Source organism: Crocodylus porosus, unplaced genomic scaffold (genome assembly GCF_001723895.1).
Source record: "Crocodylus porosus isolate Cpor-Errol unplaced genomic scaffold, CroPor_comp1, whole genome shotgun sequence".
In the NCBI taxonomy this organism is placed as follows: Eukaryota; Metazoa; Chordata; order Crocodylia; family Crocodylidae; genus Crocodylus; species Crocodylus porosus.
This window is the reverse complement of record NW_017728915.1, coordinates 29563280-29578000: the sequence shown is the minus strand read 5'-3', so window position 1 is coordinate 29578000 and position 14721 is coordinate 29563280. Positions and strand designations below refer to the sequence as shown.

The window sequence follows — 14721 nt, the reverse complement described above, 5'->3', positions numbered from 1 at the left end:
ACAGTCAGGTATAAACAGAAAAATGCATGCTATCATGAGTAGACCCAACAGTTTCATTGCTTTTTTTCTCTTCCCACTGTGGATATTAGTGCTGAAAGGCTATATGAATGCACAGTTTAAAGCTGTACCTACCTGTAGTGGTTACCTTATCTTTTTGACTGACAACGATGAGATTTCTGTCATGCTTTGCCTTTCCTACAGTGCCCATGATGGATTTTTTTTTTTTTAAATCTTATTACTGGATGCACTGTCGTGGTCTCAGATGGAACTTTCAATCAAAAAGGCAATCAGAAGGTTATACAATCGTGCTTTTTCCTACAAAGGAGCCTTGCAAAGCTGTGTGGTGAATAATATAACTCATAGTCAGGAGATCCTTGCCTTAAATCTGTATGCGGCTGTAAACAATAATCTGATCCATATCTTACAGCACCCTGCCTTGCTCCGCAGAGTGTGGTCTAGACTAGAGCTTGGTTCAATCTGTTGGCAATCAGGCCTTCGCTCTTCTGCCACTGTACTGTTTCCCATTACAATGCAGAATGCCCTTTCACTTTGGGAAAGTGATTAATAGAGCCTTCACAAGAACACATCTGACGGTTATTGAAATCTGTTACAAAATGTGTTCAGTTTCATTTGAAACCCTGGTGAATGCAGCTTTTCTATCTTTAGATGACTTCACTGTTTAGCTTATATTATTACTGAGCAGGCTGTGAAAAGTTATTCAGAGATGGAACTTGTGAATGCAGCCTAATTTAAATAAACTGGAGACTTCATTAATTTCATTTAAACCTTTACAATGGATGTAGAAGCAGTGTGAGCATATTAGTTATCTGCAGACTGCAGTTATTAAAGCCAGCTGTAGCATAGCTAAAGCTAATGTCAATATTTCCATTTTGAAAGGCAGACAAAGTTGAGGGTGATGCGTTTAGCTCTTTTTTGTTTTAAAATAAACTTAATGGAAAAGCCTGAGACAATCATTTTTATTTATTAGAAATCTTTTAAAAAGGTTGAGAGGTTAATTTGCAGCATGACACACAGAGAATTAGGCATATCTATAAGTTCTCTTGTGGTTACAAGCAACTGCATGTCTAATTCTCCATGCACTGTTAAAAATTGCCTCCAAAACCTCTCCTTTGGTGTTTGGACCGCATCCACTACTGTTAAACTGGGTATGTACCAACCAATAGCAAGCCAGTTAATTGATTAATATATAACTTTGCAGAACCTGCAGCTGTCAGCAGTTTATAAAGAGCCTTTCAGATTTTCACAGCTATTCCTCTCAATGGGGTGCAGGTAAAACTGAAAGAAACAGTGGTAACAAGAAAGGTATTTATAAAAATATATTTCACAAAGTAGGAAACAATACAGGAGTTTCTCTGAATACAATACATGGAGTAAATAAACAAACAATAATATAGCATCAAAACAAAGTAGAAAATTAAAATGATTTGCATGTAATACTTAGTTTTATTATACAATTGCTACTTCTAAATGGCAAGTTTGCATTACAAATTGAATATGCTTGCAGCTTCTAGTGCTGTTCTTTCTCTGTGTGCAAGAGCCCTGGTGCATCACCATGAATAGTATATAAAAGAAATGCTAATAACGTAAGCAGTAAAATTATGTACACACTGGTTCCTGCTCTAATACAGTGGAGAACTATAAGCATGTTTTTACTGTACTGTGTAATGTGTGAATTTCTAAAAGTCTATAGTTTAAATATTCACATGAACCAGTTTACTTCCAGCTGTTTGTGCTTGTATTAAAAACACCAGGTACTAGATTTATGAAGAAAATATAAAACTGTCAAAAGTTTTCTCTGGGAAAGTTTTATTCCTGCCAGCATTCACTTAAAACTCAACTACTGCAAATGGATAGGTTACGGCTTTAACCTGCAACAAATTGTAATTTTCTTTTCAAAACATACATTTATTAAACATTCATTATATATAGAAAAAAACTCTAAAGATTTATTAATGGATATAATTTAGTTTTCTTTATAATCTTACTCTATAGATTATCAACCTTAATAAATAAAAGCAGTAATGGACATCAATAAAATATTTATTTCAAGGATTAAACAAATAAATTCAATCTTTAGCAATAAAATCAGCAACCATTTCCTATAAGTCAGTCCATCCCCTTTCACAGTTTTCTTTTTCTTTTCCTTTTTTCTTTTTAGAAGATGAAGCGGAGAACAGGAGCGATCCTTCTTCTAGAAAACAATCCTTTTTTTAAGGTGGGCTTTGTTTCCCAATCCTTGAATCTCTGCACATTAGTAGGATTTATTACCGCAGCACTGGAATGGATTAAGAACATGTGAATATTTTAAGGCTTGACACAATATTTAAAGATGATATTCAGTCTGTGGTTATGTGGCCAGCAATTACTGTATGTACAATGTATGGTCGCTGACAGTAGAAACCAGCAGGGAATTACAATGCTATTACTATTCAGCATTGCTAAGAAGACCAACTATTGCTTTTAACATTTTTGTGGTGGGATCTTTGTTGGCAATGCAAAACAAACCATTAGTTTTACACATACTGGCAGGAGATACTGTTCAACAGCAAAATCCCCGCAGGTCCATTATCTAGAAAAGCACCTTTTCCTTTTTATTCCTTTCATTTCACTGAAGATTATCAAAGATCCAAATCTCCATCTTCAGAGTGGTCAAGTGAATATCAAATATCCAAAGACTTCTAGACACTCCACATACTTTACTTTACACTCCACAAGACTTATACCTCCTAACATATACTTTTTTTTTTTTTTTTGGTTCAACATTACAATGTAGTTGATTTTATAGATGACTGGCGCTAAACTTGCCTCTAAAACAAAAAGCCACATTAGTTGTAACTAACAGCTGTGGCTCTAGAATATTACATGATCGTTAAGTCAAGAGTGAAAAAGTTTGTAATCCACTGTCAAGTTTCTTTGTCACTTTCTCCAACTGAGTAAAGTTCTCCAAGTCTTTTAAAGCGGGGACCCCATTCACTGAGGTAGTCAAAATTCTGGTCTGAGTCTGATGCAGAGGACTCCAAGGAGCTAAGGGAACCAGCCACTGAGCCTCTGCCTTCATAGCCATAAATCTGGATAGAGTCATATGGTGGAGCTGTGGGATCATTATCAGCTTCGTGAAGCCTTACATTAATAAATTCATCAACATCAACACCATTAGGAACAGGTGCAAGCCCCTGCCTGGGCATAAATTGAAGATCAGGCTTAATATCCTTACGGGGCAAAAATCCATTAATTCCATCTGGATTTTGCAAAGTTGCAATGTCAAATGCTTCTGTATCCTCTTCGCCACCTCCTTCATCATCATAACGGATTATGTTTTCCCTCACATCTTCATCATCTTTGATAATTAGAGGCTCATTTTTATGTCGTCTTAATGTTACAAACAGCACCACAATGACTGCAAAGAAAGCATCGTAAGTTGATTAACTAAGAAAGCAGCTAATCAAAGCAACTTCAAGCCAAACACTTTTGTAGAGCGATGGAGATTTTTTTCCTACATGAGTAATGAAGCCATGAGAAGACCAGAAAAACCTAGGAGTGCAACTACACTCTGCTTCAGTCATAAAAATGTGATCACAAGCTAAAGCAAGGAGCATGCCCTTCTTCTATTAATGTCCCCACATTTAGAAAGTGTTGGCCCTAATTTTCAAAATGAATGTGCATAATTGTGAACCCATTTCTAAGCTGAAGTCTGTAGTTAGGTACCCAAAACCAGAGGCATCCAAACTTGCACAGAACTTAGGAAATACAGCCTTGACCTTAGCCATAGGCAGAAATGGTTATCTTTTGCTGCCTGCTGCTACAGCCTCATGCAGTAGGAGACTAAAACTCTAAGAAAAGAGAGAGGCAAAAGTCCTAGATCACATCAATTTCAGAATTATGGGGAGGTGCACCAAGGAGTGTAAATTGGTTACTCTTTGTTGTTTTTGCAGAGTATTGCGAAATGTTCAGTTTATTGAGGTATTACAAAGCAGAGCTGTAAGACAAGAGAAGTGGGATTCTTCATTCACTGTTCTCTCTCTTGCTTTCCTGATGTTGTATACTAATTTTATATGCTTTATTCAAATATACAGCACTGCTTATCTTGTAAAACTGCAATATCCCTTAAGCCACTGCAATCCGGAATAAACTCATGCAAGTCTCAGAAGAAAGAACATATAACAAATAATCCATTTTCCAGCATCCACAGTACATTTCTCAGTTCCCCTTACTGCTCAGAACCCCTAAAGCCTGATGGGATTTAGTGAATTTGGTTTCATAATCCAACCTTTTTATTATGCAGTTGCTATGTTAGGCTCTTGGGGGAGGGTAGGGACTTTGCTTTATATTGCTTTTTGTTCTGCGCCTAGCACCACAGAGCTCTGGTTCTGACTGGGGTCATTGGGCATGATTTTATATACAATGTATATATTAATATCTTTTCCACATAGCATTACCTTTACCATTTGACTTCCTTATTTCTATTCATTTATGAACCAGAAAAATTTTGAACAGCAGACCATAAAATGAATACGTACCTAGCAGCAAAATGATGCATGCTAATATGGCAATTAAGGCTCCCATACTGAGTCCAATTGGAAGTACATAAGCTTCAACATTACAGGACTGGACAACACCATCACTGCTGCAACCACAGACCCGAATGGTGAGGGTGCTGGTGCTGCTCATGGGAGGATTTCCACTATCACTTATAATGATTGGTAAAAGATATACTTCTTGCTTCTGACGGCTGAATCCGCTATGCTTTGCCAAAATGCTGAGAGTATTATCTGGAAAAATGAAAATTTAAATAGTTGCATCATTTCAAAAGAGCTGCTGAAAACAAAACTTTTTTTCTAGTTCATAAATCCCCTCCGTAAAAACTTACATCCTTTGTCATACCCCTAACCCAGCCCCTCCACCGAGTATATAACCAGGCACCAAACTTCTCACACACGGCCTTAAGAACTAAGTTAATGAAGACAGTGGATGGGAAAGTTCTATTTAAAACAGTCCCACCTGTTATTGTCTTATTTAATAAAGTACACCCAACAATTAAAACAAAATGTTCCCTAGATTATAAATACGACACAGTATTGTACCTGCAATAAAAGAAGCAATTTTTTTTGGTTAATGTAGCAGTTGGTGAGCAGAAGAAAACAAACAGAAGAGCGAGTTGGAAGCTGCGGGCCTCGATTCAGAAGTAATGAACATTTATTCATGCTTATTACATCGGAAGAAGTCAGACCTCGTTTCTTATGAAAACAGCAGGACAAAAGTGATCTCGGAACATAGTTGCTCTAAGTTTTGCAGTCGTGTGCACATGCTTAATTTTACACATATGAGTAAGCCCGTTAACTTCAATGGAATTTCATATATAAAGTTACTTATACCAGCACATGATTTTGGTCACTGACAGCACATCTCATGTTTTGCAAAAGAACTCACGGAAGTAGCTACAAAAAGAGTGTGCGTGGAAAAGCCGAGAGAAGGAAAGGATGGATTTACCACAAAAACACTCTGAATGCTCTACTTCAAACTTAGTTCTGGTTGATTGCTTCGACAGACTTCCTACAGACTACTTATCAGAGATCAGTTCTGACTAACAGTAGGCTATTTCTTCCTTTCTGAGCTACATAACAATGAAATGGCTACAAAGGCCAAACCGTTAAGGGATCATGTATGGTCACTGGGGCTGACGGGACATAGGCCATCAAACGTGATGCTAACCACATCATTTCCATGTTGGATATAAATACTGGCCTGTCTTAACCAGAGTAGCTCAATGGGAAGCTAATCCTGGGACAACCTCTGAACTAGAATCAGACTTGCTGCTGTCTCTTCCCTTTCTCACAGTCAAAACTTACTTTCTCTCAGATTTCAGCAAATGAACCCCATAAAAATGATCAAGATAGAACTCCTGCAGTACTTACATTTACTGTTGCATATATTATATTTTAAGTATAGACAATGCTGTAAAAACTAGAATGTGGTGAATGCTGATTCTATTTAATGGTACTCTTTGTAGCTGTACATCAAAAATGATTCAGTTTCTCAGAGAAAATGATTGAATCCTCACAAAACATATGGGATTTTCTATTGCTATTAGGTAACCATAGATTCCAGACACTGAACAGCCTATTCCTTTTAGATATGATTCTGAATATGCCACAATGTTCAAGTTCCAGCTATGGTGTGAAATCATTTAAAATATGCAAGACACTTTGATTTATGTAAGACTTAATTATTTTTCTTATTTTAAACTATTTTATTCAGAGGAGAAAAATGAATTCATTGTTATGAGTTATGTCCCAGTAGAGTTTGTTGATATTACCCTGCTTTGTATGTTTTTTCATAAAAATAATATGACAGATTAATAAAATGATTTCCTCAGATTTCTTAGGCCTCCAGCATAGGGGTGTTTATATATCTTCCTGAGAAACCTAATAAAAGTGATGGACAATGGAAAGCTAGACTTGTGCATCACATTTGGGTCTGAGAGGTAGATTGTAGCTCTTTTCATTAGTCTCTTTTCTCCTGCATTTCCAAAGTAAATGTTCTTCAAATACCAAGAAAAATCGGTCTCCTGGTATTCTGTGTTATGAAATGAAACTGACACAATTACTAAATGCCTTTTTATGAAAGAAATGAAATTGAAGAGGGAGGGTCATGTGATTCACATGGAGAGAAAAAAAAAAACTCTGAAAAGATGGGGCACGTTCAAATGATAGACAGAATTAAATCTCAAATCCTGAAAGGAAACTCAAAAATCATTCAGCGCAGCTCAGGAGATATTTGAGGGGTGTATATATGTTCCTATGATCCTGCTGTCAGTCAAGTCCCTGCTGCACTTTAGAAATATCGTAAAACTATTCTTTTTGGATTGACTGCTTATTGCCCCCATTGCAGTCATCATTATAGGGGTAACAATCACGTCTGGTTTAAGCATTCAAGAAAGCGCACCCCAAAGAGAATTCAATCTATAAAACACGAAACAAGCAGGCATAAAGACACAGTGGACAGGGAGAAAAGGAATCAAAAACCAATAAAGTGATGAGTTAATTTCTGAAAACTTTTAACAACAGTACTTTGTTCTGGTTTTCTTCATTACATATGCTTATGTATTATATACATCCATCAAATAGAGCAACAGATAAATGTAACTGGGTAAGGTAGCTACAAAATATACATAGGCATAGACAACCCAAAATATCTTACAGTCATAGTGTAATGGGGAATTATTTGTAGTAGGGTTTGAGTGTTGCTGCAGCTGTCATGGTCTAGGATGTGAATAATAGGCAAAAGTTTTTTGTGATCTCTTTTATTGGACCAGCTGTATAGCTGGGAGAGCTGCTGGACAAATTTTCAGGTATCTAGTGCCCTTCCTCAGGGTCATCTTATACACTCTCTTGTTGATTTGCTCATCAGAAAGTTTCCTCTTCCAACTTTAAAAAATAAAGTGCCGTGATAAAATTATATGTTGCTTTGGCTTTTCTCAAGTTATGTGTATATTTCTACTTAAATTTTTGCCAGAAATAATCTTGCCCTGTACCATAGGGTGCATTCACCAAGACTTTTTTTCATGTAGGTACTTTTAGTCAGATTTTTCAATATATTCCTGTTGTTTTTAAATGACTGCCATTTCAAAATTATCTGAGAAGCTGCAATCACTGTCCCTGTCTTTCAGGCCCCCAAAGAAAAAAAAAATGCTCTTATCCTACAATAAAAAACTCTTGGGTAAAGCCCCTACTGACTGAAGTCAAAGGAACCCTTCAAGGTTCTCAGTGCAACCTCAGGGATTCATACTGTTTTGTCTTATTCACTGCTTTCCTCTTACTTTTTCTTTTTCATTCTGTCATTCTTTATGATTAAAAAACACTAGTAAAAAATTAGTAGAAACGTGGGACTCCAGCCATGGTACTTTCTGAGCTCCTTTACTGTCCTCGTGATAATGGATCCATATGTTGGAAACATACAATGACTTCTTGCATTGCAGTGTTCCACCCTCACAGATGTCACTGTAAGTGCCCCTTCCACACTTATCCTAGCACTGCCCTCCTTGTTGTGCAATAAGCCTTCCCAGCCCCATGCACCTCAGCCCTGGCCTCCACTTTCCCATCCGCAGGCTGTTTGTGGATGAAAAGAAATTGCTGTTTTTGCAAGTGGGTTCTGTTTCTTTCCATTTCTGACACAGCACTTGTGGCTGTTCTCTTTTATCTAATGCAGGGGCCAGCAATTATTTTGGGGGGCGAGCCACATACTGAGTTTTGGCAAGCCATCGATAGCTGCATGACAGGCAGCTAGAGCAGATAAATATTAATTTTCTAAATTTTTTAGGGACCCCATGGTTCAGATAGAATGGCCTGGCAGGCCACATCCAGCCTGCGGGCCACATTTTGCCCACCCCTGATCTATTGAGAAGATTGTGTAGACTGTGCAGGCACAGATGAATCATGAACAAAAAAGGCCAAAAAAAGGTCTCTTTACTCTGCCCAATACCCACAGCAAGCTTCATTAATGGCTGTTGCTCTTGCTTTGCACTTTCCCTATAACCTACTTCAAACAAAAACATGAATGTAGAAGCTACAGCCCCTAGGGGACCGTATTCAAAATTTCCATAAAGAGATAATCCAGTAACTCACTTGGCAACTGTCGATCCTTTGGATCATGGTGTACATGCAAGAGGTCTATGTGACCAGCACACCAAGACCTTCAGTGTGTACATCTAGGCAAGAGTATGAAAGACTGGAGGTTTGCCTAGACCTACCATCCGTCCTTTAGACGATTGAGACAGAGTCCAAAGGCCAGACTGAGTCCAGACATACAGTGCCTTGATGGCTGTAGCTTCTGGCACAGAGCAATAGATTAGAGCTGCTGCTGCTGTCTGCCTAATGCCTCCGTAAGGGCATGCTTCTGCACAGTGATGTCCCTTAGCCTTTCATCAAGCTTCTTCTTCCAGTTCATTATGTCGTGGTTTGTCTTTTCTGAAGTTACATATATATTTCTACTTAAATGTATTTCTGCATTTGATTGTTCCATCTTAAGTGTGCTACTTTGCACTTGTCCTTATTGAAATAAATCAGCTGAAACACATTTATCAAAGCTATTCTAAATCCTAATACTGTCCACCAAAGCATCTGCCATCCCACCCTACTTGATGGACGCACTTGGTGGACACAAAAAAGCCTTTTAACACCGAAGCCTGTAGGGACTCCTCTTGTTTCAAGATGTACATAGCTGTAGGTAGCACAACATGGGCGGGAGGAGAATAAAGTCTGCAGAGAGGAGCAGAAAGAGGCACCAGAACAGAAAAAGAAATGGATAAAGATGTAGAAGGCAGGAGGTGGACATTGTTGGGATATACGGACTGTGTAAAAGCAAAGCATGAGGGTGGTTGAACTGAATAAAGCAGATGGAAAAAAGGGACTGGGGGAAATAAGACAGAGGAGAGCAAAGATAGACTGGCACGGTTACCACGTGCCTCAACAAATGAGAGCATATGCAAAGTTAATAAGATACTGCTCACAGTTGATAACGATCAACATTTGGTAACCTGGAAGAGAAAAGACAGGTGTAACCAAGCTCTGTGAGACAGGGAATGTTATTCAGTATGCAGCTATATGTATGACTGCTGATGTCACGAAGCAGCGTGGAATAGCAGATGCTTTGGAGGAAGAGATTAGGATTTAGAATGGCCATGATAAAGGAGTTGCAGTTGAGTAACTTCAATAAGGATAAATGCAAAGTACTATGCTCAGGATGCAACAATCAAATGCAGAAATAAAATCTAAGTAGAAATATATACATAACTTCAGAAAATACAAACCACAATGATTTTATTAACATAGTTTTCTTTTTACAATTGGAAGAGGAAGCTTTTGTGACTGGCTAGGCTGCAGTACTATGGAAATGACGTGGGACTATTAACTAAATGTAAGCCAATACTCTAGAGTGACGTTACACATTAGGACCCCCTCCCCTCCACGTACCACACGAAGGGCATGTAAAACAAGTATCCCCACAATAAAGCTTGCCCTCTGAGCATCTCAAAGTTATTCCACTTCACGCAAGGGTTAATTCTGGGCTGTGCTACCTAGCTCACGTTAGGTTAATTTCAGCCTGATCAATGAAGGTAAAATGAGTAATTTACAGTCCTCCAGCAGCCCAAGATGCACTGCTCTCAGCTCCCCCACCCTACCCAGAGCAGGAATAGAGCCCAGGTGAGCTCTTAGCAACACCCTTGCCTACCAGCCCTCTTGTGGCAAGTCAGAGCTGTGCAGACAAGAAATGGCAGTAATCTTAACGTGCAAAGGCCTACAGAACACTTTAACACCACTCAACTTTCCACATATTTAGTATGGAGGAAGTGCAACATGAATAATTAAAAAAAAAAAAGCTACTAGAACATTGCAACATATTAACAGGAGGATTGTATGTAAGCCTTGGGAACGTATTCTTCCACTCTGTTCGGCGCTGGTGAGGCTTCACCTGGAGTACTGTGTCAGTTTTGGGTACCGCACTTCAAGGAAGACATAAACATGCTGGAAAGAATAGAGTGACAAAAATGATCACAGTGCTAGAAAACATGACATGAGAGGAAAGGACTGTTTTGTTTGGAGAAGAGAAGACTGAAGGTAGATTTGATAACCGATTTTAAATGCAAAAAGGGTTGTTACAAAGAAGATGATGATTAACTGGTCCCTCTGTTCACAAAGGACAGGAAAAGAAGTGATGGCTTAAATTACAACAAGGGACATTTAGGCTGGATCTGCAGTCCTTTAGGTTTCTGCAGACATTTAGGATGGAGATCAGGAAGAACTTCCTACCTCTGAAAGTGGGGAAATACTGGAACAGATTACCCAAGGAGATTGTGGAGTCTGTTTTTAAGGGGAGGTTACATAAACATTTGTCTAGGACGTTTAGACAGGCATGCTCCTGCCTTTAGGAAGGGCCTGAACAAAATGACCTCTGGAGGTTACTTCTAGGCCTATTCTTCTATCATTCTAGGATGCTTAGTACAATACAAGCCCGATACGGCTAGGCTGTGATATAAATGCAACGTAAGAGTCAGATAACAAGAAGGAAGAGAACACAGGTATTGAAGAATACTAATAAGCTAAAAGAAAAGGAGCTCTCACCTTGTGGGTGGCATGATGGAGGGAAAACAAGGGTGGGGCTTACTCCAGCTGCCTGGGAAATGTGTGACAATCTTAACTCTCATCACCACAACAAAAACAGAGCATGAATCAAGGGAATCATTTTGCTAATGGATGCAAACTGCTCAGTTTTGCTGCAGGGACTGTTGTTCCTTTTTTATTTATTTATTTTTTGCCCCATCTGAAAAGAAAATGTCACCAGGTGCTGCTGGAAATTAGGCCTCTAAGCGCCTTGCCTAAACCCCCAGCTTGCTTTTCTATTTAGTTTCTAAAACTTGAAAATGACACCAACAGATTAGTAATAAATTCAATTCATCTGATTTGCTTTCCACTCTCTGTGGACACTTCCTTTATAGCACTTTTAGCTGAGAAAGCAGCAGGCAGCTCCTCCAGGAGCAAACACCGATGCTGCTGCATGAATTAACTTGGCAGCAGGTGCTCAGCAAGATGGAGGACTATCACCCTCCACTCATCTCTCTAATTAACCCGCTGATCCTTCATTATAGCGCTGTTCATGTTAGTTATTTATTCATGCTACTTCTAGCAAAACAAAGGAACTTGCATACACAAAAATTGCTTTCTGTACTAACAAGGCTCTAAATTAAGCTTGCACCAGGAAAGAAATTCAAAATTTAGGCTTCAACTGTGCCTATAATCCAGGCTGATGGGGTATGTGAAATTCAGATACATTGTTCAGAGAGCCCTCTCACATCCACAGTGGTCGTGATAACCACATTTAACCCACAATGACAACATAAACCCTTGCTATGAGCTAGGGGAAATGGAAGGAGCCCATTCTGCCAGAGTTTCACCAGATGCAAGCAATTCTCTGGCAATGTACCAGACAGAAAAGTTGGGAAAGGAGATGTTTCTTAGTCTGGTGGTAGACGATGAGAGTGTAAGTTGTTCATCTAGCTTCTGATGGTTCAGACAATGTAGTAGTTAAGATATAGCCTTCATTCAAAGCCAAATTCTGCTGTATTTTTTTGTACCAATATAAATCCAGGGAAACGTCACAGTTTCCAATGGTTATGAGAGTGTAACTTTGAGCATAATTTGTCATTTTCACCATTGCTTTTAACAACACCTGAAATTAAGAGTATAGTATTAGTTTCAGTGTTATAATTCCAATGCAAGGTACTTAAATGGATACACAAAAAGGGGTGACTGGGGCACTACATTACAGCACACCGACTGACTGGGTTGTAACACAATTCAGTGAAAGTTTCATTCTGCTCAAACAGCTTGAATGGTGCCACTAACTCTGACATCCAACTAAATCACATTGATTTGATTGTCTTCATGGGGGCCTTAACTTTTTTTTTTGAGGTTGGATGCTATTACTCACCTAACAACACTTTTTTAACCAATACCAGAAAACTATAAGCAGTTTGTAAAATGCTAGACCATCTAAAAAAGACCAACGCAAGATGCTGCAGAAGGAGCTATGCATCAGGCCTAACACTGAAACCAACACTGTTACATACACAAAATACAACAGGCTGCGCAAAGCAAACCCATTTCCTGAAGAAACTATTGCTCCAGGAGAAGAACATATCACTATATCAGAGGAAAGAAGGAAGTCATGGCAGAACCTTATTAAGTGGACGCAACACAAAATGGCAAAAACCCCAACCCCCAAAAACAACAACAAGAAAACCACATCCACCACTTTTCTGGTACTTTTCTAGAGGTTTTGAAAATCTCAGAACATTAAATGGAGCCCCAGCCTGCAACTTACCAGCCAAAAAATGCAGAAATTTCAACAATTAAAAAAGACAAAAATCATGAGAGAAGAATAGAAATTATTGTACAATCTTATTCATGCTAGCAGCTTCGGCTCCTGCTATGATAAAATAAGAACCAACCATAACTCACAGCATGTCCAAAGCCTGATTCAAAAACAGTTCAGTGAACATATTTTTTAAATTAGTTTTGCAGCTGCCTCCATTCTTACTAGTTTTGTCTACAAGCAGATTTGCCAAACTACCATGAAATAGGCTGCTATGGAAATATTTCCAGCACAGCTGGAATCAAAAAGTGACAATGGAGCATGAACTTGCAAGATGTCCAGTGTGATTTGTAGACCAAAATGGTTTGAATAAGCACAACGAAGAACCTGACTTGCACAGCGCCAGATGTTTCTTGTTAGCTCCCAACTCCCCTGGATTCCTACCTTGCCTTTGAGAAACCCTGGATAAAAGGTTGAAAAGGCAAGTGGAAAGTGCTATGATCACAATGCAATACTGCAAAACTGATACAAGATTCAAAATAAAAGGCCACGTTTATGATTGATTTTACTGAGGAATATGCGGGCCCTGAAATGTTTGCCTTACATGTATAAAGAAAGAATACTGGGAGCGAGGTCAGTCTTCATGGTACTGAGCTCAATCTACATTTCTCGAGGTGTAAAACAGAGATGAATGGGAGTCACTTATAGAGGTTGTAAGATGCTCACTGAAAATGGTATTTATGATTTTTAAATGTCCTCAAGAATGAAACACCAGCAGCCAGTTTACATTCAAGTGTCACTTTTTGTGCTCACGTCATCTTGTTTCTTTAATTCCCCAACACTTTCTTTAATATTTTGAGATCACTGGATTTTCCTGCTGTGTAACCTTACACCTGCCTAGCTCTTTTACTGTCTCCCTCTTTCTCTCTTTTTTATAATGCTCTCAGGAAGATCAAATCATTAATGGCATTAAAGACTGTGTGCTTGAAATTGTTCTTCATGCTGGATATGTTACTTACATGAAGAAAGAAAGAGTTTTAATTGGAAACTTTACAGCTGGAAACCGCAGCACTGCAGAGATGTGTATTTCTTTATGTTTATTGGAGCTGGAGTGTGTTGTACATGTTTTGAAATGAAAGCTATTATCTTAAGGGGCTTTTTGTACACACTTCTGAGTCCTACAAAAAAAAAGAAGCAAAAAAAAAAAGTAGTTTCTCCATAATGGAAAGAGTCCTTTGGGAGAACTGGCAAAGCAGTAAGAATGCTCTTATTAAAATATTCTGTTCATTGTATATATGAAAATGGAAGGTAACTTTATGTATTTCCTCTTTCATTCTACATATGTCCTCACAGAAAGCTTTAAAAAAAGGAGTGGTAAAGCTGTCAATAATAGAGTTTGGGTGGGAACTGCCACAAGGCAAACTCTACTGAGTTAATTCAAAAGTATGTAACATAAATCTGGCAGCCAAATATACATCTCTAGGTAAAAAAAAAAAAGTGGGGGGGGAGAGGGAAATCCTATCAGAGAGATGCTGAGAACATTTCATCTCTTTAAATAGCTATTAATTCACATGCCTCCTGCAATGTTTAATACTATTATTTATGGTGACCGATCCTCTTGACTTCATTGAACAATGATACTAATGTGTTAATATCTCAGACATTAAATCTTCAAGGTTAAGGCCAGATTTTTCAAAGGCACAGACCCAAAACAACACCCAGTAAATGTATATTAACAGAGTTATATAGTTTCATAGTTTCATAGTAGCTAGAGTCGGAAGGGACCTAGGTAGATCATCTAGTCCGACCCCCTGCCTTGGCAGGAAAGAGCAC

General features: G+C 38.5%; 1 protein-coding gene across 4 annotated transcripts in view; it reads right to left on the bottom strand.

Annotated features, from left to right (window-relative positions):
* Positions 1-1322: 1322 nt before the first annotated feature.
* Positions 1323-14721, bottom strand: part of CDH8 (cadherin 8) — a 214640-nt gene continuing 201241 nt past the window's right edge. For 2 of the 4 annotated variants that reach the window (XM_019535904.1, XM_019535903.1), the window contains exons 11-12: positions 4539-4790; positions 1323-3418 (exon numbers count right to left, since the gene is read on the bottom strand). In XM_019535904.1, coding sequence (XP_019391449.1) covers positions 2925-3418; positions 4539-4790 — 746 coding nt within the window. In that variant the 3' untranslated portion in view covers positions 1323-2924. The remainder of the gene's footprint in view (positions 3419-4538; positions 4791-14721) is intronic. The other 2 variants (XM_019535906.1, XM_019535905.1) reach the window with 2 other exon arrangements.